This window comes from Cavia porcellus, unplaced genomic scaffold (genome assembly GCF_034190915.1).
Source record: "Cavia porcellus strain 051 isolate PalLab524CR breed Dunkin Hartley unplaced genomic scaffold, mCavPor4.1 scaffold_5, whole genome shotgun sequence".
In the NCBI taxonomy this organism is placed as follows: Eukaryota; Metazoa; Chordata; class Mammalia; order Rodentia; family Caviidae; genus Cavia; species Cavia porcellus.
In genome coordinates this window covers 72,317,694-72,341,666 of record NW_026947488.1, presented here as the reverse complement: position 1 = coordinate 72,341,666, position 23,973 = coordinate 72,317,694, and the positions used below count along the sequence as shown (strand labels likewise).

Sequence of the window (23,973 nt, the reverse complement as noted above, 5' to 3'; positions counted from 1 at the left end):
TGTCTCTTACTTTTATCAAACAGTCAGGCTTTTTGCAAGCACCCCCCCCCCAGCTCCCCGACACAGGTGGGCTAGAGAGTTCTTAACTCTCTGGGTTATTGTGGTTTGTTGATTTGGCCTTTTTCTTTTTTAAGGGAAATCTCTCTCCCAAGCTCTCTCTCTCTCTCTCTCTCTCTCTCTCTGTCCGTCTCTGTCTCCCACTCTCCCCCTTTCTCTTAACTGCCAGACTAACCCCCCTCCCTCTGCACTCCTGTTCCCATCCCGGGCCCCTTTCATTCAGGTAAAACTGTAAATTTCCCAACGCGCCATTGTTTCTCTGGGCTACCCAAAGCTCCCTAGAGATCCCTCGAATACTTTTTTGGTATTTAAATCCTCGATAGATAGGACCAATGTAAATTTTGTGACATTCAAACCTTTTCTAGTTCACAAATCAGTCACCCTTGTCACAGTTATTGAAATTCCGCAACTCGCCACACCAGGACGGTGGAAAAAGCGGGCGCGGTCTTTGTTGCCGACCGGGCTTTTGATCGCCAGAGAAAATTTACTTACCTTCAGATGAGTGAGCAGAAAAAGAAATAACACTCCCTTTGATTTAGTTAGGAAAATGCAGACATTTGGATTCAGTGCAAACATACAACACTCGCTTGTTTTCGCGATGCGGCCCTCGATTAACCTGTCTTTGCCCAGCGCAAAGTCTATTCAACAACTGCGCGTAGTTGCTTTTTGTCCCATCCACAAAGAGCCATTGACTATATATTAAAATGATTGTTGAAAGGTAGAGGAGTATGGCACTTAAAAGCAGGAAAAAAAATCTCTGTGACTCAATCAATTAAACCGAGCAACATTTATGCATTTCAAAAAATGCAGAGATGCGGGGGGTGGGGTGGGGATGAAGGTTGCATTTCTCCTCAGCTCTGTTTAAAGCCCACAGCTCGGCCCGGGTTTAGCCAAAGTGTCTGCATATTCATTAGGTCTAATTATTTTCTAGTAAGGAAAACACAAAAAGCCAAGAGTCGGAATCCTTCAATTTGCCCTTTGTTTCTAACTTCATTTGGCTTCTTTGCAGCTGAATCAGAGCCCTAAACTCTCCTTCCAGACAAAGAAACCTCAACTCATCCTTTCACAGGCGGCTGGGTTAAGAAACTCACCAGTGCCCCGGCGAGAGCGAAATGAAAATGAATTTTTTTCCCAGTCGCCAGCTCCGGCTTTTCGGATTTAGAGGAAGGCAGGGCGCACTGTGACCACTCCTTGCCTTCTGCTGTCCTGGTCTTCTCCAGGACTAGCTTCTGCTTTGGGAATATCACGCAAGGCTGGCCTTTCTCTGTACTCTCTCCTGCTCAAAAAGCCGAGTTCTGTATCTGGGATGTTTTCCTTGCGTCTGGAAGGACCTGGTCAAACATTTGTGGCAGGGAATAAGAATTCCAGAAAGAAGCAAAAATATTATAAATGTTCTGTCTCCAGCAACAAGTCTGAGGCCAGCAGCCCAGCATTTTCTACTAAGTTTGAATGGAACTCAGTGAGGAGTGGAGAAAGGGATTTGAGTATGTTTTTTTTTAATAGCATATATTTTGTTTATTTTTTTAAAAAGAAATATTAGAGTCACTCGATCATTTCTGGTACCTACATGGGAAGTTGAGCACTAGAATCGTAAAACCTTATATGCAAAGAGAAGTTTTCTCTAGGGGTTGCACTACTGCTGTCACCAGGGAGGACAAATATTGAACCCACCTCGCCTGCCTTTCAAAAAGAAAAAAAAAAAAAAAAAAAGAGGGGAAAAAAAAAAAAAAACAAGGGAGGGGACCTTGAGGGGGAAGGGTAGCCATTGGGAGGGGGAGGGAAATAATTCTTCAAAACAGAAAAAATCAGTCTTCTCTGCTCCAGTCTGTGGAAAATCCAACAAGGACATTGACAAGAGGGTATTTTTAGGAAACCCATCCAAATATACAGGGTAAGAGTGAATGTGAGAAAAAAAAAAAAAAAAGTTGTGGGTTGTAGAAGTTATCAAGTGGGATTTGCGGCGCTCTCTGCAGGAAACGCAAGCGGCTCCAGTTCAAAGCCACATGCACCAACGTGACATATAAGCCATTAAAATATCATCCTGACGGCTCATTTCTGCTTCATCATACATTCCCTAACTGCTTCCCGAAAGCTGGAAACGGAGACATGAAGGATGACCGCCTCGATGGAACCACAAAAGGAAGGCTTAGAGGGGTTTGTGGTACCCCCTCAGCCACCCCGAAGTGATGTGCAGAAATGAGGTGATCCTGGCAACAGGTGGAGCAGGGTAAGTGCTGAAGTTCAGGGGGCAAGGAGGAGACCGAACCCCTACAGCATAGCAATGTTCTTATGGGGGCCTTTGGCACCCAAACTCCTCTGGGGGAAGAGGCCCAGGCAGACCTCCCCAGTCTCCTCCTTCATTGGCCCCCCAACCTCTGAGCCAGGCCCCACCTCACTGACTCTAAGGGGAGGAGGGGGCCCCTCTACAGAGGGGGCAGTGTGGAGGATGAGTCCATCCCTTCCTCTAAGGAGGAGGGGGCACAGAAAGGACCAATAGAGCTCCTACTGACACAGCCACCAAGAGCAGTTGTTGCCTGTCTGTCTTGCCCCCCTCCCTTGTAAATTGCCTGGGTGCCCCACTGTGGGCATAAGAACGACACAAGTGGCCCTTTCTTGCAGAGATCAGTGTCAGTGCAGTGAAAGTGGGGGTGAGTTGGTCCTTACAGGCAGTTTCTCTGCCAAGCCTCTACAGGGATTCCAGGTAGTCTGGGCTGGCTCTGTAGGGTGAAAAAGCCAAGTTTGAGTGGCTGGCAACACCGCTAGGGAACTTTTTATCCTGGCTTGAGGATATGGACTGCTCCGGCCACGGCCGGCTGGGTGCCCTGGCTCACTCTGGTCCTGAGCTGCCCGCTGGGTTTCGCTGTCACCGAGCTGCGGACTGTGGCTTCTGGCCTCAGCTTTCTTTCGCTCCAATGCAAATGAGAGCAGTAGCCAGTTCTCTGGGGAGCAGGCCGCAGCCTCTAGGATTCTGACTGCCACCCTAGACTCAGAGTTCCTGGAAATTAAGGGCAAGTAAAGAGGGAGTAGAAAGACTGTGAACGGTAGAGTCAGCACTCCTTCAAAAGCTGAGCTTAAAAGTTTGGGGTTGAGGAATGGCCCACAGGGACAGTCGGGAGTCATCATCCTCTTAGAAATGGGAAGGAGTCATTGGAAGGAGAAGTCTCCACCACAAGAATTGCCTGCAGGAAACTCCCTTTGGATTTCCAAGTCATATTTCTCCTACCTTTCCGACAGCATTGGCCCAGTAGCGACCTCGCTGCTGCCTGCCGAACCGGTTTCCCTTTTTCTATCTCAGGTGCCTGCATTTTGAAAAACTAGAGGTGACCCACTGATAGAAACTTTTCTCTGGACACCTAGAAGTTGCCCCTTCAGCACCAGGCTGATGGAAACTTGAGCTTTTCCTTCTAGACAACAAGAGAATGAGAACAGTTCTTCGCAAAAACCAGTGTCTCAAATCAACTTCCTGCAGCTTCAGGACCCCCGAGGGTAGCCTGTGAGGTGCTGGGTGCAGCTGGTGAAGGCAGGCAGCAGAGGCCAGGCTTAGGTCTGCTCTGTGGCTCTGTATTTCTCAACCCGCCTCTAGAGTTTTTGCTCATTGCCCGCTAGGGTCAGCCCTGCCGAAGAGGCAAGCGCGGCCGCAAAGGCTAGCCTATGCGTAAATCAGTGTTCAGCGGCCCAGGAACTGAAATCTGTAGCTGTGGTTGACCTCTGACCTTGGGCAGGCCTTTGCCAACTAGGTCGACCCCACAACATGTAGCTATTGCCGCCCTAAATACAGTCTCTTTTGTGTCGCCACACTTCCTTGGTTCTCCTCCGGGACTGTCCCCCACTAAGGGTCCCTTTTCTATTTTCAAGGTTTAGGGTAGAAGGCAAATACCAGTGTGACCGCGGAGGTGCTCCCAACTTACTCCATATCTGGCCAGCTGATGTAGGAAGACCGCGTCAGGAGCATGCATCTGAGGGGAAAACAGCGCCCTGTTCCAGTATCCTGTATCCTGGGGATCTTGGGTCTAGGGATCTGAGTGTGGGGGCTCCAAAATTTTATCACTCCTGCTAACTGAGTGAGATAGCTGGCTTGCTAAGTGGTGTCAGAATTAGAAACAAAAGACGTGTATCCTGCTTCTCAGCACAGGCCAGGCAACTGAGTTGCTACAAGCTCCTTAAAGGTCTCTGTTGCTCGCCCTCATCCAACCTCTGCGACACTTATTTGCATGCCTACAGCACCGCTTGTAATGCACAAAGGGCTAAGACCTGGGGGCAGAAGTGACCCAGACCTATTAAAAGTTGGGCTGGGGCAGAAGTGGGTGGACAGAGGTCTCTTGGGAACCTCACACCCATTTCCCTCAGAAGCAAAAAAGTAAATTCTATTATTGCCAACCAACCAGGATTTGTCGGTGCCAGATATCCTGCCATGAGGAGATTTCAGAGCGAGGACACCCAGCATGCTGCCTTTCTGTAGGAATGCAAAGTTGGGTTTCCTTTCTTTCCTGATCTGTGCTGGAAGGAGCTTATTACCTTGGGGAAACGATGCCATTTGGTTAGAAAGAATTGAAAATAAATAAAATCCTCTGAGAAAAGGTGAGTTTACCCCTACCATGTCTGAAGAGTAGACATAGAAAAGATGGGAGAGGGGAAGGTGGAAATAACTAAGCCAGTACAACGCAGGCTGGAGGTGCAGGGGACAGAGAAAGATCTTTGAACACAGGGAACAGGATATCCTTTGAGATAGCAGAGCCTCAGTTGGATTTGGCCTGTGGTTCAACAAGTTAAACAACTGCTTGTTCTGTGGACCAGAGTGTCAAGACAGGCAGACTGTGCTCATTGACAGAGGGCTTGCTGTGTTTGTCCAGTCTGAGACCTTTTGAATGACTGTTTGTCTTTCTAGGCCAAACTGAGAGTGAGAACTAGGTGGATCGCTTCTGGTTGCGCCACTGCCTTTAGCTAGAGTTCCTCGGACGCTTTTACGGATTTCTGACACCAAAGGCTTGGTAGTTCCAGCCACTGACAAATGATACATGTATATTGAGGAGGAGACGTTACTTCCAACCTTCTCAACTATAAATAAGGACTACCTAGACCAAATTGTACTTTTTAAAAAAAAAAAAAATCTGAATTGTGAATTAATTTTTAAAATGTAATCAGTGATGGCTCCTAAATAGGTCTGGGAGCATGGGTCATCTCAGGCTAAAAGATTTCACATCACCACAGATAGAAGCAGAATATGCAACTCTGCAAAGAAATTTGACTTTTCTTGATTCCAACATGTACAACTAAGATTTTAACCTATTAGTTAGCCTCTTGGAAAATAGGGGCCTTCTTCACCATACCTCACAAAGCTTAAATAATACAACTGAATAAATGATGGGGTCTTCTCATACAATTTCAAATTCTAGAAATCATAGATTTTTGAACACTGACCAAAAGAATATTTGCATCTACATGCAACACAGAACAACACATGAATTTCAGGTAAAAGTCTGCCCAAATAATTATAGTTTTTCTATATTTTTTGTTATTAAGGAAGTATTATTTTGCAGTCAACATGAGATGAGCAGTTCCAGCAGTCTTTTTCTTTAGCTCATAAATTTGAAAATGGTTTAAAAAAAAAAAAAAGACTGAAAGACATTTTGTAGACCAACACCTTCTTTCATTCCTATGTTCAGGCCACAGAATCTTAGCACAGAAACACTTAAGAAATGTTTAATGAGTGTTTCTTTTTTTCTTTCCTAACAGGCTCAAAATCAGAAAATGAGATACAAGACCTCATTGGTGATGAGGAAACGATTACGGCTTTACCGAAACACACTGAAAGAGTCCAGTAAGTTAAAATCCTTTTAATAATATTGTTTGTTGAAGGTATGGGAGGGTGTTTTTTTTTTTTTTTTTTTTTTTTTTTTCCTTATGTAGTAAAAAGCTTTGTTTTGTCTTTTAGTTACCCTTAGTTTTGTGCTGGGTGTATTTCTTGACTGCAAATGAAACTTAGAACAACATCTCGGTGTTCGATATATTTGCACACAAATCAATGGCCCAACATCCCACCAGCAGCCGGCTAATCTCGTTCAATGCCTACTCATCTGGACGTTCTAGAATTAATATTTGACGACTCTCTCATTGAAACAATCACCCCTGACCTTCTGCAATGCCACTGTCACATTATTCTATGACATATTCATCTTGAATTCATTTCCGGATGATTTGATTGGAATGAGGTTTGACATGTATTGGCTTCCATGAAAGAAGCAGACTTTGATCTTGGTGATGGGGTTTACATGATATGCATCATCTTTACCAGGGACACCAGCCTTCTGCAATGTGGCAGTGACTACGTTCCCACAATGTGGTGTCTGAACAGGGAGTGACTGACAGCCACTCTGTCAGGAATACCTTCATTGTGAAGAATTTAATTTAATATTCCATTTAAAATAAGCATATGATTTAGGGTTGGGTGTCTTCCCTTCCAGGCTTCTAGTTTCCCTCGTTTCAACCACACACACCACTAGCTAATTGTTGCCTCCAAGGATATTCCCTTGTTGGTAGGCAGAGCAACCTTCTAACAAAGTTAAGGGAACAGGTCAGGAAATCTTTTCTATTATTTGGGATAATTTAATGAAGAAGTAGTAACAGAGATGTGGTTATTATATAACTTCAGTTATTTTGATTCTTTAATGCTGTTTTGGAAGATCTTTTAACAACATTTCCTAATCTTTTATCAAAAGACATTCTGCAGAAACCTTGCTTGGAAATTAGTCTCCATCCAAAAAATCTCTATTTTCTTTCATACTCAGTTTTAAAAAATATAATGAAAGCTCACATTTCCATACTAAAGAAGAATTTCTTACTTTCTGTCTAAAATCCTCATAGATCTCCTTTCCTTTGCACAATTTAGGCTTGAACAAAATGGGCGGGCTTCTGGGATTTAAGTGACTTTTTTCGTAAGAGACTCTTCCCACTTCCAGAATGCTGAAGTCTGTTTATGACTAGCCTAAAAAATATGCTCCTCATTATGGGTACCAGCATGGCCAAGAACAAGGGATAAAGAACTGAATAAGTACTACAGACCTAGAAGAAGGACATTCAGGTAACAGAGACTCTGCTTGGTCAGGCTGTGTATTGACCTGACTCAATTCCTGAAGCCATACTCAAGGTACAATATGCAACAGATAACCATCATTTAACATTGCTTAAAAGATCAAAATGGGGGAAAAGATCAGCTACTGATTTACAGTTTCCTCCCGTTTTTCTTTCCAAGGGAGAGAGGTCAAGCATTTGAGCCAGTACTGTAATGCGAGGAGCTCTGGCAGATGGTAGAGCCACCAAGTGCCCTATTTCTAGAAAGTAGGACTAGAAAATCACTTGTTTATGCCATTGCATTGGTCTTGTTGTACTGAGAAAAAGTGCCTAGGGCATGATTCTGAGCACTGGTTCACAGCAGTCTGGAGATTGAGGATGTTTGAGGTGTGCTCGTGGACTCTATCCTGCTAAAGCCTTCAGTGCTTCCTTGTTACATCTGCTAAAGATTTCCAGGCTGCAGAGTGTTTCTTTTTTGGAAAATCCAGAGGAAAGTTGACCTAACGATACTATAATACTAGCCAAGGTTAAGAAGGGAATTCTCCAGTTAAGCATTTGGTGTTGCAGGCAAGTGCAGTGACGTTAAGTTTCTGAAAGAAAAAATTCTAAGGACTAATGAAGGGATAACACTCTGTTGCCTGATTGACTGAACCTTGAAATCCAAGACTTTGCTTTATAAAATCTCAAAGTGATCCTTCTAAAAATTAAGATATGCCCCACAATCTCTCACCTGCCATTAGTTAGATAATACGCTAAATTATTTTAGAGATGTGCCTTGAAGAACCCCATGCAACTGCTCAACATTCCTTGTCTGTAAATATTAATGGGTACAAAAGAGGTTCCCTCCCATTACTGTCTCTGGGGAAATGGCCTTGTAAGAGAATGTCTGGTCCCATTGCTGTGTTTAGCCAACCGAGGTATGGACCATATGGCTCCAAAGAACTTGCAAGAGTCAGGCAACCTCAATGACCTGCAGGTCGACTGACCCCTGGCTACTCAAGAAGCATCTACCCAGAATGAGTCCAGATGTTTTTGGTGGTTCAAGACAAGGCTACATCTGGGAAGGAGCTCCATGGGGCCAGGCTACTGTCAGTGATTTTGGCTGAATCAGATGTGTCTGCCCTTTTTACTGCTGGCACAAAAAGTCATAGGCAATGTTCAGAACTTTTCAAGGGCAGAGTTAGTAAGGAAGAGTGTGCAGTAGGTCAGCAATGTATGTCTGCAGAACTTCTGTTTGTCTTTGGAGATCAGAGGGTTACTGCTTTAAATTGAGGAAGTTCATGAACTTGGGGGGGGATATCCTTTTACAACCTGCTAATGGAAGATGAACATGTTCTTTTGTTATGAATATGGGCAGCAAACATGGGACTATTAGGTACTAACCAGGCTCAATAAATTTCCAAAGAGATCCCTTTAGAATACCCTCACTCAAAAGCTTCTGAGGCCATAATAGTATTGGTACAAATTACCCATTTTTTTTGGCAGTATTCATGAACCCAGGGACTTGGATATATGTAGCTAGTACTCTGTCACTGAGCTGTATTCTCAGCACATAAATGAGAGCCTTATTCAAAGCTAAAGTGGATGGTAAGCTTGACAAATATCTTGAGCAGTTAGCTGTAGGTCATTTAAGTAGCAGAGAGAAAACATTCTAATTACTAGATTACTGCAGAAGTGTCCCTAACCTTAGGCTTGAAAACCACAGATACTTGCCTTGGTCTTAAGGTATGAATAGTAGAAACAGCTGGGTAAAAGGCCCCAAAGAAGAAGACATTTCTATTTTCTTTCTCTTATTTTTTTACTACTTCATTGGTTCACCTCTAGATAGTCTTTTAAATAAGGGAATAGAGAGGGAGAGAGATCTGTAGGTGAAGACATAAGGTGAGAGTATGGGAAAGAGTAAAACTCAGGAAAGAAAACAAATTTTCTGAGTCTGTTTTCAAAATGGTTGAGTGGAAGGCTTTCATTCAGAGAGTAAAAGGCTGGTAGGTTGTTCTCCTCATCTCAGATGTTCTCATCATTTAAAAAAAAAAATGCTGACACAAACTCCATCAGTAGAGTTGCTGGAGAAACAAAAAGACCCAAAGTAGTGGAAGAGGAGACAAATTGTGGAAGTTAATTCCTTGTTGCAGTTCAGCCCTGAGGGGGAATAATATAACAAAGAAAGGAAGTCTCAAAGAATCTTTCAACCTTTATAAATAAGTAGTTTTTTTTTTTTAAATAAAAGGAGCCATTGTTTGCTGACCAGGAACTGTGTAATAATAGTTGTCAGTGCAGAGGATGGGTAGAGCAATATTATCAATTGAGAGTTAGGGTTCCATGTAATCTGCCCAAACTTCTCACCTCTGCTAATGAGCAATGGAATCTTTCATTCAATCTTTTACATTTCTTTTAAAAGCTCAAGCCTTTCTGTCCTTTGGGGATGTTTTTTATGGCCACCAGGGAGGTCTGAGAACTTCAGCTGGCATTTTTGGCTGCAGTGAGCATGCAGGGGTCGGGGCCAGCAGTCCTTTAAATCGCCAGACAGACAAGCAGCTGACCCTAACTGGTCAGTGCAGACAAAGGACACTCCCTCATGTTTACCCCACACTCCACTGGGCCAGAACTGAAGTTTTCTTCGGCTGACTGTTGTGGTGTTTCTCAGGTCCAGGTTCTTAGAGGGTGAAGAGGCCTCTCTAACAGAGCCTGGGAAGCATGGCACTGTTTACATTATCCCAAGGTGAGCAAGTATAGGCCTGTCCTGCAGGCAACAAGTGGCCAGAGCTGGCAGATTAAGAGAGTCCCCAGTTTCTTCCTCAGAAGTGTCATCTGGGTGCAGAGCTCAGGACCTGAGGAGGGTGCAGGTAGCCCTCAGTGGAGGAGGAATTCTTCTTAGTGGAACCCCATGTGTCAAGGTGGCCTGTTTCAAAGGGCCCTCTCAGAAAGGCCTGAAGTGAGTTCAGGGACCAGTCTCTGCCAGGTCATCACTGTCTGAGCCTCAGTGTGGGGATTCTTGGATGTCAGTGACTCTGAGGGGCTTTTTCCCAAGGGAGGAGAGTCTGGCAAGACTAAATGGGAAAAGAACAGAAAGAAAGGAGGGGTAAAGAGAGGAGAAAAAACAAGAAGGAAGGCAAAAGATGGTAGAGGGCTCAGGGAAAGAGAGAGAGAGAGAGGGAGAGAGAGAATAAGAGCATCAGTTAGATGGGGAAACAAACAAGAAAAGTTTAGAGAAAATAAAAAAATAAAGTTGGGCTCAGGGACTGCTGTCCTAGGAAAATATTTGCTCCTGACAACCTTGTCTGCAGCCTCCTGCTTGCTGTAGATCTCAATCCTTTCCTCATCCCGGCTTTCAGAACAAACTGCCCAAGCAGACCCACATACCCGTGCTCCCCCTGCCCGTGCTCCCCACCCCCTTGGACCAGCCTAGTACCCTCATCTGCCCTGAGGACATTACACGCAGTCCAGCACCTCTCCTAAAGTTGTGAGGCATGAAGGCATAAACCCAGTCCCCCTCACTTCCAGGGGCCCGGAGGCCACAATGATCCAACCAATTTTCAGGAGAGGAGGGGAGGGGGTTAAAAAGGAGAGAAAAGAATCTATGTCTGGGTCAGAGCGCATGAGCAGTAGAAGCTTGAAATGCTACTGGGGTGGGGGTGGAGGATGAAGGAAGGGAAGAGAGAGAGAGAGAGAGAGAGAGAGAGAGAGAGAGAGCAAGGACCTGTCACTGCTGACGTTGGGCTGGGCGGTGGGCCAATGGGCAACCTAGGCGATTGTTCCTCGCGGTGGCCCCCGCCACAGCCCACAGCCCGAATTTCTATTCATTTCCTCAAGCGCCCTGCTGCCATCTCTGTAGTGTACGGGATTTTGAGTGGGCATTAAAAACACAGAAAGGGAGGAGAGGAAAGCCAAAGCCCAAAACTGGGATGAGGGGGAGGAATAACCCAACGCTTTGCGCAAGTTTTCTGTGGCTGTCCTTTCTCCCCACCATTAGGTGACCGTGGAGTAAGCAGCCAGCACTGGGGGCTCCTGGCCGATGTGGCAGGCCTCTGCCTTTGCGCGGGCATTGAACTTAATATGCACGGTTGAGGTGCTTCCAAACAACCACCAACTCCTACCTAACCACCTTCAACATCACCACTTTTGTCACCTCCACGCCTGGGCAGAATGTCACGCCCAGGACTGTTGGGCACCAAAGTGCACTTGAGTGCAGGTGGAAACTCTCTGGAGCAGTGGCTGAGGTCCTCAAAAACCCTCAAACTCAGCCCTGCTGTTCTTTACTCTACTGCCCCTTCTACTTATCTCGCTGCCACCATCTCTCCCTTCATGGAGTGACAGGGAACTCTGCAGAACTGCAGCCCAGTCGGAACGTGGAGCAGGCGTTAGGCCTTACTCTGTCCCCAGCGTTCACCACTGGCACCAACTGCCTCTTGATCCCAACGCTGACGCTGACGGCAGAAGCCGTGGTGCAGCTGGGCTGGGCCTGCCCCCCGGGGCCGGGAGAGCGCCACAGCCCATGACACCTTTCTCACGCGCGCTATTTGTCTCGACAACAGGTAGCATCTCCGGACACCATGGCCCCCAGCTCGCCACCGCTTCCAGCCCCTCGGTGTACCCAGGCCTTCATGAGCAGCCTCATCAGGCCTCGCACAGCCGTCCCCTGAACGGACTGCTGCGTCTGGGGCTCCCCGGAGACATGTACGCGCGGCCCGAGCCCTTCGCGCCAGGGTCCACAGCTCACAGCGATGCCCTGGGAGCTGCTGCCGCCCTGCACGGCTACGGAGGCATGAACCTGACCGTGAACCTCGCCGCGCCCCACGGCCCTGGCGCCTTCTTCCGCTACATGCGCCAGCCCATCAAGCAAGAGCTCATCTGTAAGTGGCTGGCGGCCGAAGGCCCTGTGTCCCCGCGCCTCTGCTCCAAAACTTTCAGCACCATGCACGAGCTGGTCACGCATGTCACCGTGGAGCACGTCGGCGGCCCGGAGCAAGCCAACCACATTTGCTTCTGGGAGGAGTGTCCGAGACAGGGCAAGCCCTTCAAGGCCAAATACAAACTTGTAAATCACATCCGCGTGCACACGGGCGAGAAGCCCTTCCCCTGTCCTTTCCCGGGGTGTGGGAAGGTCTTTGCTAGATCAGAAAATCTCAAAATACACAAACGAACTCACACAGGTCAGTATCCGGCGCTGTCTCGTGCGGACCCTTAGGGGAAGCAGGCCCTCAAGCCTGGATTTCCTCAATTTCCAAATGAGGGGAGGAGGGAGGTGTTTTTAATGTTGTTTCCATGATCCAAATTCATAAAATATTAATAATGAGCTTCTATTCTTAGCATCATAGGAGTTTCGGGAAGCTGAGTGCAGGGAGCATACTACAAGATTTCTGAGCTGGGGGATGAGGGTAAACGTTGCCCCTTGCTTATGGAGTCCTCCCTTCTTCTGCTACAGGTATTGGGTATAGAACCCAGGGTCTCAAAGCATTCTGGGCCAGCACTACCTCTGAGCGACTGTCCCAGACCCGGCATTTGATTTTAAGGCATTTAACAAAGCAGCACTGTTACTCAAAGTCTAAAAAACACGGGAACAATGTCCTAAGTTTTCTCCTTCCCTTTGGAATCCTGCAACAGAATTCTCCCCATCAGCCTGACAAACTGATCAGCACCTAGACTGGAGGGATGGGGGAGGAAGTCATCAAACCCTTAGTTCTTTCTTCAAAATTGGAGGATTTCATGGGCTAACTTTTACCCTGTTCCCTTAGTCTTGCTGGCTAACAGTAGGCACGTTTTGTTAACCTTCACTCTTACTTTAGCAGAGACCCAATGGGAACCATCCACCTTAAATGTCATTTACTGAGCTGTTAAGCGAAATAGGGACATGTGTCAACCACATCTGTTAGTTCCAGTTAACAGGGGAAAAAAAGAGCCCGGCACAACACAAGAGCCCTCCAAGTTGAACTCTTCTGGTCAGAAGCATCTCTAATTAATACAACTGAAGGAAGAAAGTTTTCACAGTGCCAGACCAGCCTGTGAAGTTACATTAATTAGTTTAGCAGGCATTGTCTGTACTCTCCTTACTCCTCCCAATTCCTCGAAGTTTAAGAAGTCAGTCATCACCTCCCTGCCCCCACTGGGGGCAGGAGAAGGGAACTAGTGGAGAGAAGAAAAAGGAAGTTCTAGCTTGATACTGACTCCCACTACCTTTCACCTTGCCTTGTTCATCTCTGTGCTTCCTGGAACGGGAACCATGATTAGAGTCAAAGAACTGCTCTAGGCTGGCAGTGCTGGAAATAGAAGCTTTCTCTGTTCACTGGACCTGTAAGTCCAGGGCTAGAACCAACACTGGCAAGCACTGGCAAGACCAAAGTCCACTTTGAACCCCCCCCCGGCCCCCTCCACCCTCCCGCACTTTATTTCTGGAAGCGTGAGGTTTTCTTGAGCTGTTTCTCCACCCCACCCCACCCCCCGCACGCATCTGCGCCTGTCTCGGGGTTACCCTGGGGGACAGCAGGAGGAGAATATCCCCGAAAACCGCATGCCCGCAGGCCTGCATCGCCAAGAGCTGGCTCTCGGCACCTGGAAAGTAGACGCGCAGTCCTGAGCTGAACAAGAAACTCATCTTTAATGACAGGGTTTTTAAAACAAACAAACTTTTACTGCTCTTTGTTAGCCCACTGTTTGAAGTCTATGAAGCAGAAAATGGTTAAATTCTCAGCGCAATCGACCTACAGCGGAGAAGCAAGTTCAGTGCACTGGGGCTGGCTCTCAGGTTTACAGCTATTCACAACAGAATTCTGTGCGTTCTCTTCGCCCAGTCTTAATTCATTACTGCTTGGGTTAAAAAAAAAAAAAAAAAAAAAAAAGTCTACTGAGCCTCCCCTGCTCCAACGTCGCCCTCAAATCCCCCTCTTAAGTAACGAAAAAGAAGAGAGAGACAGACAGACAGAGAAAATGTTTCTCAAATGGCAATAGACCTCACTACAAATTATTCATGAGGACAGTTCTCGATGCAACAGGAAAATAATTGCCTTTTCAAATATTAATGGCGTTTCATTTCCTCGAGTCGCGGAAGAGGCGAACAGGAGCAGATTTCTCAGGAGTTGAGATTCTCGCGGATCGGAATCCCAGGCCTGGCTTTCGCCGCCAGGTTTCACACCGTGGCGGTCACAGCGATCCTGGAACAATGAATGGTACCGCGGCGCGGGAAGCGCGGGCGGCCGCCGCGCTCTGCACCACCAGCGGCCCGGGCGGCTCGGGGCTCCCGGCTGCAGGCGGCCGTTCCCGAGGCAGGGCCGGGATCCAGGCGGAGACGGGATCGCGCCGGGGCGGAGTCACCAGGACACCCGGCGCCAGCCACAAGTGCGAGAAGATGGCGCTGGCCCGGCTGCACCGCCGCTCGCCAACTTTGCGCTGCGAGGCCGGCGAGGCCGGGGAGCAGGCCTTCCCCGCCGCGCAGCCCAGGAGAAGGCTGGGGCGTCTCCGGCGCTGTCTGGGGCGCAGGCCGCGCCGAGCAGGCTGCAGGGGCCTGGCCCAAGCTTGGCACTCGACACTCATCCACCCACCCAGGGTGCAGAGCCCAGACGGGGGGAGGGGACGGGCGGGGGGCAGGGTGTCGGCGGGGGGCGACAGAGACCTCGCGCAAGGAGACCAGGGCGCCTCCTGCAGCTCCGGGCGCGGCCTCACCCGGCCTCCCGAGGGCCTGCGAATGTCCTGGCTGTCCCAAACACCTCAGCGCTCTTCTCTTCCTCGTCTGGAGCGAAATCATTTTGTTTTACATCAATGTCCAACGAGGCGCTCAACTACATAGAACACACGTGTGGCAGAAATACATCCCTCCCCACCCCGCCAAGGGGAATCGGACTCAAATTCTATCCCTCCTCTGTTTTCTCAGAAAAATCTTGCTCACGTTTTTAGGCCCTGAATTGCGTTTTTCTCCCCCTTCTTTTTGTAAGTGGTTTCAAAAAGAGAAGAAAAGAAGGAAGGAAAGTTTTGGTTTGCAGATGCAGGCAGCAGAGATCAGAGGGAAGAAAACCAGGGGTAAATGGGGACACTGATTTATTCAGAGTCTTTCTCCCACTTTTTCACAAAACGATGTTAGTGCTCGATCAAACGGCAGAGGCCAGCACCTTCCACAGGGCCTAGTGAAACACCGGTACTCCCGAAGGGGGTGAATTCTACGACTGGGCGGTGCCACAGCCCCGAGTTCCCGTGCCACTGCCTACGCGGAGGAGCAGATAGTGTGCAAACCTCTGCCTCAGTCAGAGTGTCCACAGAGCTCGGGAACAGAGGCTTTGTTTATTCAAACCTGCCAGAAAGCTTCTGCCTTTCCTGGAAGCAGCGGAAGAAGCAACCACAAAGCCAACGGTACTTCAGCCAGGCATCTCTTGCTCTTCGGCTAGGCGCAAGGTATCCGGTCCGTCAACGCCCAGCGCCAGGCGACATTCATTTGTTCAACTCTCCCGGACACCTCCGCCCCACCCCCATTTCTGCAGCTTTTGCAGCTCCAGCCGGAACTTGGGCTTCCGGGTTCTTGGGGTCTTTTCCTCCCTCACTTGCCTGCAAATTCAGGGGGCAGGGAGCTCCCGAAATGGGGCTTGGTCCGGCCAATACGTGCACACTAACGTGCGCTCGCGCCTTCCCTCGGCTCCACCAGGAATCGCAGCCACCGCTCCGAGATCCTAGCGGGTCTTTCCAGGCCAAGCGCTTGCCCTCTGCTCGGCGGAGCCAGACCTCTGCTGCCCGCAGCGCTGCGCACATTCCGAAGCTGCGGCGGTGGAGGGCGGGATTGCGGGAAGACTTCAGATTTCCCTTGGCCTGGACGGATCCTTCCGCGCTGGCCGCTTGGCTCAGGCTTGCGAAGTCCGGCAGCCCTGTGGGGGTGATCTGGGGAGGCTGATAGACCTGGCAGTTTAGTTTGGACTGAGGAACCAGCTACACGCGATAGGGTCTCTGGGGGCGCCGCTGGAGCAGCATAATAAAATATTATTGCTGGCGAGCATATTGGAGATATCCGGAGTGGCTTAGGAAAGATTCGAAGAACGCTGCTAAATGTTTGCCGGGTGTGTGCGCGGGGGCGGGGGGGGGGTGGTGGTAGAAAGGAAAAATCGCTTTTGAGGTGAATCATTGTCTCGAATACCTTCTCCTGCAGCAGGAACCCACACTGTGAGCACGAAGCACCGTTTGCCTATCCTCTTAAATTATTTCATCGCCTTGGCGTGTGCACAAAAGCTACTTCAGAAAACTGTTTGGGCCAGGTTGGGGTGTGTGCGCAGTGGACGGCTAGAAGGGGGTGGCAGTGACAGAGACATTTGGCTGGAAAGGCGACTTTACATGGAGCAGGGCAGATGTTCTTCTGCCCTGAATGGATAGAATGTGGCGCAAACAACCCAAATGGATCGGGATTTTCGAGAATGGAAACTGGACTAAAATGGAGTCATGGTCGCTCCTCCCCCGTACCCTCCCCCAAGGGGCAGACTGGAGAGGGGGAGGGGCAGAGGCGGGTAGGCAAGGGGCTTGGGGCTTGAGGAGCTTGGAGCTGGGGAGGAGGCTTCCCGACCCGAGGCATGCAGGAAAGGGATTTCTGAAATACTTTTACGGTTCTTTTGCAGAAAATGAAAGATTTGGGGCGGGCTGTAGGGTTCGTGAGTCTGGGACTCGGCCCAAGGGCACTAAAGTCTCTGCGTTGCCTCTGCCAGGCGAGAAACCCTTCAGGTGTGAATTCGAGGGCTGTGAGCGGCGCTTCGCCAACAGCAGCGACCGCAAGAAGCATTCGCACGTGCACACGAGCGACAAGCCTTACACGTGCAAGGTGCGCGGCTGCGACAAGTGCTACACGCACCCCAGCTCTCTGCGTAAGCACATGAAGGTGCACGGTCGCTCGCCGCCTCCCAGCTCCGGCTACGACTCTGCTACACCATCTGCCCTCTTGTCGCCCTCATCGGACTGCGGCCACGAGCCCCGGGTGGCCTCCTCAGGGGCGGTGGCGGTGCGTGGCTCGGACCTGAGCGAATGGTACGTGTGTCAGGGAGCGGACCCTCGCAGTGGCTGCCCCGGCCGCGCCCCCCAGTCCCGAGCCACCTCCTGGCCCTGCCACTGCCACCACCACCTCCAGTATTAGGACTGCTTCTGCAGCAAGCACTGTCTGGGAGTCTAAGCTAGGTTACTGAGGCTTGAAGAGGGATGGGGCAAGGGAGACAAAAAAGGAGAGGGTTTGGGAGGGAAAGAAGGAGAGAGGCAGGACAGAAGGGGTAAGGAAGGCAAGCAGGCAGGCAGGCCTCTTCTAAAACTTGCTATAGATCATTGATAACGCTGAGATCATGTTCAATATTTTAAATATTTATTTGTTATTCTACAGTCGCGCCCTCCATCACCACTCGTGTTTCGACTACTACTCTGGCCCTCATGGCTGACTAACCTGAAATCCGTGTTATGGATAAAGAAAGAGATCGACAGATTGAACAAAATACATATTAGAATGTTTGTGCAATTCCAGCAACTGCAGGTGGCACAAAACCACGGAATCCTAGAGGGGTTCACAGACTGGGAAATGTTTTCCTGGGCGCCTGGGTGGCTCCCTCATTGGCTCCCAGTCAGACCCTTCCTGTTTTGCCCCCTCCTCTTAATCAAGCCCAGCCTCTGCAGTTTAAATCCAGGAAGGTAGCAGACAGAGAAGTCCACAGGTCCACAGTCATTGTCTTTGCCCCTCATTTCTTTTCTTGTTTGCCTCCCTACATTTTCTCCTTCCTCAGTTATCCTTTTTTAAAAATTTTATTTCAAAGGGAAAAATAATCAATTACCCTTTTAAAAAAACAATCAAGTACCAAACTTTTCAACCAGTTCTATAAAGGAGATCAAAGAGTGTTCACATATTTGCACAAGCGAGATTGGCTCTAATATACAGATACATCCGTCTATCTATCTGTATGTCCACAGACTGGATATACACAGTACACATGAGGTCAGACAGTGAGCCCAAAACAACAAGAAATACAGACAAAAGAGCACTAGAGCAGCTTCAGTATTCAGTGCTGTGAGGCATCTGGAAGTCCCTTTCCTATCCCCCTCCTGCTCAGGCCCTGCCTGGGAAATCCTTCGGGCGCTTGGACTGGAAGTGTGAAGTTACCTTATGACATCATAGACTCCAGGCCTGCAAAGCCAAAGTGCCAGATATAGGAAAACTTCTGGGTGAATGTGGTAGTGTTTGTCAAAAGCCAAACAGTATAATTTGAGTTACTCAAGAGGCCAAGGCAGGAAGATCAAAAGTTCAAGGTCACCTTGACAACTTAGTGAGACTGCCTAAATAAATAAATAGGACTAGGGAATAACTCAGCGCTAGAATGCTTGTCTATCATGTATGTATCTCTGAGTTCAGTCCCCACTGCTTAAAAAATTTAATGTGTTGCATCTTGAAGGGGGATGAGAAAAATAAGATACAGTAATAAATATTGTGAAGACAAAACACCAGTGGGGCTACATGGAATGTGTATTTCATATGCTGAATATGAAATCACCAGCCAAAAGAACCAGATGTTGGGGGTGGGGAAGAAGAAGGCTTTCACAATTATTGTCAAAGAGAAAACAAAAAAACCAGATCTCTTTCTGAGCCTGCCACCCTCCACTGGGAGGAAGAAGTTGCCCCCCAAAAACCCAGTTAAGGTTTAAAGAGTAAAAATTGCAAAAAGAGGAAAAAGAAAACAGAAACCTTTGATAGACCCATCCCAATTCCCTAAGAATTTGGAAATAAGTGTAATTAGGAAGGTTAATGTTCTCTGTTAGGAGAAACCCCTAAGGAGCTCCATTTTAAAAGCCCAGTCCCCAAGCCAGGGATGTAGCTCAGTGGTAGAGCACTTGCCCAGCATTCTTAAGGCTTTTCGTTCAGCCACCAACACCACAAAACCAAATAACAACTGCACAACCAAATAATAATTGTACAAGGCTGGCTCTGCCATCCTGCGGGATTGTCTTCTTTTTCCCTCTTCAGACTCCATGGGACAAATATCACTCCTTGCCCCCACGCCCACAACTTTCATCAGACAAAACAACGAATATAAAATAAGAACTCAGTGAAAGGATAGTTTCTTTTCATTACCACTAAGAAAAACGGGATTTTTTCATCTGCATCTTTGATGAATCTGTGGTTGAGAAAGGGAGAAAGCGACCCCCTCTTCAACCCCACTACAATAGCTCGCACAGGCTGCCCGCCGACCCGGCAGCGTGCAGAGCAAAATCTCCTTCCCTGAGCGGAAACCCTGGCCCCACTGCCAAGGTGCAGAGGGCATCTACCGAACTTGCATGCGGCAGATGTGGGAAAAGTGTCCCGTCTTCCAATAAGTCTCCTCGCTCTTCTGTTTCTAGGCACCCCATTTTTTTCACCCCAGCCCCAAATAATGAAATGAAATAAAAAATGTGGAGTCGATCACTAATCGCCTTTAATTTTTCATTTGCTTGTTACAGATGTCCACCGCGTCGTTCGCAAGGTAATCTCGCCCTGCGCAGCTGAGCAACCGCATCTTGTGCCTCCAACATCAAAGGGCCCGCACACAAAGCAGTGTTTCTTCGCCACGGTGCATCTTCATGGTAAGTTAGGATTTCTATGGCAATGGGCAAGTCGCACTGAAATCCTGAAAGGCCGAGCCTGGAGCCCGTCCAGGCTTTTCATTAAGGACATAATATTTACGTCTAACAGGCCTTTTTTCTTGTGTATACAAGTATATATTTTTGTTTGACGCGGACTAAATCATTTTCATTTAATTTCCGGTAAACAAAACCCACGCGAATGGGCACTTGTTCCCGATCATAATAAAAATGGATAATAATGTGAAGGAAGAAAAGGGCCGCTTGAATCGCTGCACAGCCCTCTTTGTTTCTGCTTTCTGCGGTGATCAGAGGGCGCATTTGGTTTTGATGGCGAGTTTCTAAAGGCGAGGAAATGGTTTGTAAGAGGGGAAAGAAAAGGAGAAAGGTCTAATCAAGCTCGGGTTGTTCAAAGAGTCGGGTTTTGGGGTTGAAAGTGTGAGTTTGACGGTGCATCAGCATGCCGCGTTAGGCTCGCCATGGAAATGCGCGCGGGGAGCGGCCCCTTCAAAGGCGGCACACTTCACTGCAGACACTCTATTAAGATACATTTGCGCTGACCTTTGCTTTCACGCCATTTAATACTGTCACTGTGCTCTTCAGTATATACTTCCTCTCTAGGACCTGCCTCGCCTGCGTTTAGGGGTTCACCCAGCACCCTGATGTAGGGGGCTTTGTCACCTGGGACGCTTTCAGGAAAAAGAGGAGCGGGACTCCACGCATCTTGACTGCTCCCAAAAGAGGCTCCAGGGTCAGGAGTAAAGGACTTTAGGGCAGCATCAGAAACTTAACAAATTCACTTCCCTAGCTCAGTTTTGTTCAAAATGCCCCTCAGGAATCTTGAGAAGGACGTGGGTTTGAATTTGATGGGGAATTGTGGGAAGGAGGGCCATCCTGAGCAAGTTGAAGGGAATTTAGAGAATGCCCTAGGGACGTTTCTATGCTGGCATTCAGCTCTATCCTTCTGCTCCTCCAGCCCTTACAGCCCCCTAAACCACTTTTCTCCTGGGACTGAGGTGTCATATCCTTAGGCCTTGGTTGGTCCTGGGCTTAAACTCAAAAGCCCAAGGCCAAGGGGATGGGGAAGATGGCAGGAAAGTTAGAAGTCCATGTTCTCTTAATTGTCTTGTTGTTTATTTTATCCAAGTACCCCAGTGAATAGGGGAAAAATAAACACAGTGAAAAAAAATCAAACAGTGGAGTCTTCTTTAGTGCCAGTCCTTGTGGTTGAATAAAAAGGATGGTCCGCTTTCTATTGAGCTGAGAAATCTTTGAAGTGGGAGTTATTATCTGAGACATTCCTTCTTGTTGTCCTAACAACGCTGATGAAACGTAAAAGGTTCTTTGTCAGCGATTTGTTCTCCTCTCTGTCAAACTCCCTCTACCCCGTTAGTTTCAAACCGTTTCTAAAGAGATAAAATCAAACTTCTTTTTAGAAAATATCTACACACTCCACCAACAGACAACTTTAGGAATAAGTCTTGCTAAGGGAAAAACAAAAGCACTGCCTAACCCTCAGGGTCAGGATCTGGTGAAGTGTGCAGATGTGTGTGTATGGGGGGGGGTGCTTTTTACACCAGTTGTGGTAGGTGGGGAAAAGAATGCAGAGACGGTGCAGGCAGAGGGTTGGTACCCTAAATTCACACTTGTGTGCCTGTGCTTCCTGCTCTGATCTGCACTCCCTCAGCCCAGGTTGGTTCACCTGAATGAGCTTCCTTTGGAGACATGTCAGGCTCTGAATATTCCTGTCTGAGATTCTGGGAAGCTAAGGTTTTAACCAAACAATTGTTATTATTTCCTGTTCTTTCAAAGGCATCTCTGCTAAAAATAGGTCCATTGTGTTTCTTCCCACTAGCTGCAGTTAGCAAACCCTTTCTGCCATGAACCAAAAGGCAGTGGCATGAGGAAGAAAGACATTTAAATAATTTTTTGTTTTTTCCACAATCATGACAATTGGAGTTGAGAAGGTTTGTTCTACAAGATAGTGACCAAAAAGTGCATGCAAATGTCCACTGTCCCTTCATCAACCTGTGCGATTCTACATTTTATATTGTGTCCCAAAAGAAACTTTCACCCTCTGCAAATTTCCCTAACCTCTTGTATATTTAAAGGTGGTTTAAATAAACACCCCACTCTGTGTGCTGACTAAATGATTTGTAAAGAAGTTTCCCCAAGCTGTAACCCATGCTGTTATTATAGTTGCTGCAAAATGTTGTCTCTTATATTGATTTTATTTGTTTACTGGAGGTCTCCATATGTTGGTTTATACTGCTAATTTATGAGAAAATGTAGTTTGCAATGAATGTGAATTATAGAGACAGGCAAACATTTTGTAATCATAATTCACACACACACACACATGCAAAAGAATGAGTAAAAACCTTAGACTATTTGGTACCTTCTCTAGCCATGCTGTTTGTGATTTATCATCTGTCCTCCCTTTGTAACTGTTAAATTATGAACTAACTTGAAAGGAAAAAGTTGTTTTGTATTTGACTGAAAGTGATTGTTGAATGAAAAAGGTGACAGTCTAGGCTTAATCTTCTTGGAATATGTAAATGTAAATGAAATAAAAACCTGTGACTCTTTTCCTCCAAAGGACTTTGTGTACAATGGAGCTGCATTTTTCTATTTTATTTGGAAATAAATGATGTGTTTGCTTTCTCTTTTGAATTTGTGTGTACTGTTATTGCTTCATCATACTGAGAGAGATATGAGGCCCTTGCTCATCCTCCAATCCTTTCCCTTGTCCTCACTGTTTGAGGAAAACATCTTTGGAATTTAGCCCTTGGAGACAGCAAAATAAAGGGTCCCACCAATGTGACTCCAGTGGGAGAGAACAGTCTCTTCACCCAAATGACACAGGTGTCATGAACCAATCAACCAGTGTTACAGAAGGGGAAAAGGTAAAGTTCTCTCACATCTGCTAGAGACAGGCTGCCTTTCCCCAAGTCTGGGCACTGCTGCCTCATCTCTCAAAACAACTCTGAATTCCCAGAGAAGAGCTTAGTAGGTGACAGGAGTCAAAAGAAGGAAAGAGAAAAGGGTCTAGTGGCTCCTAAGCCTCCCTGACCTCTGATGCAGTGCCTCAGAGTACTCTCAGACTAGCTTTTTTTTTTTTTTTTTTTTTTTTGTCTTTTTTGTTTTTATCGGTACCAGGGATCGAACTCACGACTGCCTGCTTGCAAGGCAGGTGCTTATGCCGCTGAGCTAAACCCCCAGCCCCAAGACTAGCTTTTCTTTCTGGGTACAAGACTAAAGCCTGAAGGTTCCTTTAGGCCTCCTCAAAGGCTGGACCCTTAAGACAAAGGCCAGAGTAGCCTGTGTTGCAGGTGGGATCTTTGGTTGGTTTTAGCATCTGATGCATATGCCCCCTTCATCTTGTCTTCAGTGGGAAGCTTATTTCAAATGTAACAGAATCCCCTGACCCAGTAGAGCCATTCTCCCTCTACAGTAGTCATGGAGCCTCTGGGCCCCAGAGCTTCTTTCCCCACACATTTCAGAGCTATAAGCTTTACAGTTTTTGAGAAGCTGGTTCCGAAGGTCCTGGCTCGGGAGGGGACTGGACGGAGTGGGAGGACCATGGGAGGGATAGATCCCACTGGCGGACCCCTTGGAGAACCAGTGAGGGGTTAAGGCCTGGGTCCTGGGGAGACTTGTGGGGGCAAAGGACCCTGGACCGAAAAGGTGAAAAATACCCCATAAAATCAAGGCACGAGGAATTGGAGGGAAGCCGGAGGGAGGTCTGCGGACTTTGGTACTAAAATTACTCTCTCCTGCTCCCTCCTGTCTGGCTCGGCACAAGTTAGAAGGGGGTCTGTAGCCTGGGCCACTGTGATGTTGCCTCCGCGCGGGAAAACACTAATTGCAACCTTTTCCCACCCTGTGGGCTGGGGGCGTTTGGGGAGGAAGCCACCACTCCCAGCTCGGGCTCTGCAGAGTAGCGCCGGCCGGTCTTGCACCCCTCAAACCTTCCCTTGCACCTTCTCTTCCCGCCCAGGAAGCGCTGCATTGCCAAGGGCACTCCGAACCCTTCCCAAACACTGGACAGGGCGGAGAGGACAGGAAGGAGTGACCGCCTCTGCCAGCCCACACTGAGGTCTTGCAGAAGGAAGAACCGTCTTTGGCGGACCGATCAGGGGAGCAGGAAGACTGCAAAGAAGCCGTGCTGGGAGACACCACAGCTCCCGCCCTGGGGAACGCAGGCTTCAGTCCCGCACTCTTTGGAGGGGGTGACAGGACGGGAAGGGTGCAGCCCCAGACAGAGAGGACTGAACTGACGGATCCACAAGAGTCCACGGCAAG

General features: G+C 48.0%; 1 protein-coding gene across 3 annotated transcripts; it reads left to right on the top strand.

Moving 5' to 3' along the window:
* The first annotated feature begins 1,827 nt into the window (after positions 1-1,827).
* On the top strand, positions 1,828-22,341 carry Zic4 (Zic family member 4). 3 transcript variants are annotated; one of them, XM_063249158.1, is made up of 6 exons: positions 1,828-2,284; positions 3,913-4,635; positions 5,791-5,875; positions 11,658-12,275; positions 16,791-17,106; positions 19,549-22,341. In XM_063249158.1, coding segments are annotated over exons 3-6 (1,005 nt in total). In that variant the 5' UTR covers positions 1,828-2,284; positions 3,913-4,635; positions 5,791-5,805; the 3' UTR covers positions 19,550-22,341. The 3 variants fall into 3 exon arrangements, with proteins under 3 accessions (XP_063105228.1, XP_063105229.1, XP_023415910.1); XM_063249159.1 differs by lacking the exon at positions 3,913-4,635 and having other exon boundaries at positions 11,658-11,975; XM_023560142.2 differs by lacking the exon at positions 3,913-4,635.
* Positions 22,342-23,973: the final 1,632 nt, after the last annotated feature.

Bases quoted from the DNA above. Each gene is read 5' to 3' on its own strand.
- Zic4 (XM_023560142.2), top strand. From the start codon at position 5,806: ATGAGATACAAGACCTCATTGGTGATGAGGAAACGATTACGGCTTTAC. The intron at 5,876-11,657 runs GTAAGTTAAAAT...TCTCGACAACAG, and splicing joins AAACACACTGAAAGAGTCCA to GTAGCATCTCCGGACACCAT. The intron at 12,276-16,790 runs GTCAGTATCCGG...TGCCTCTGCCAG, and splicing joins ACACAAACGAACTCACACAG to GCGAGAAACCCTTCAGGTGT.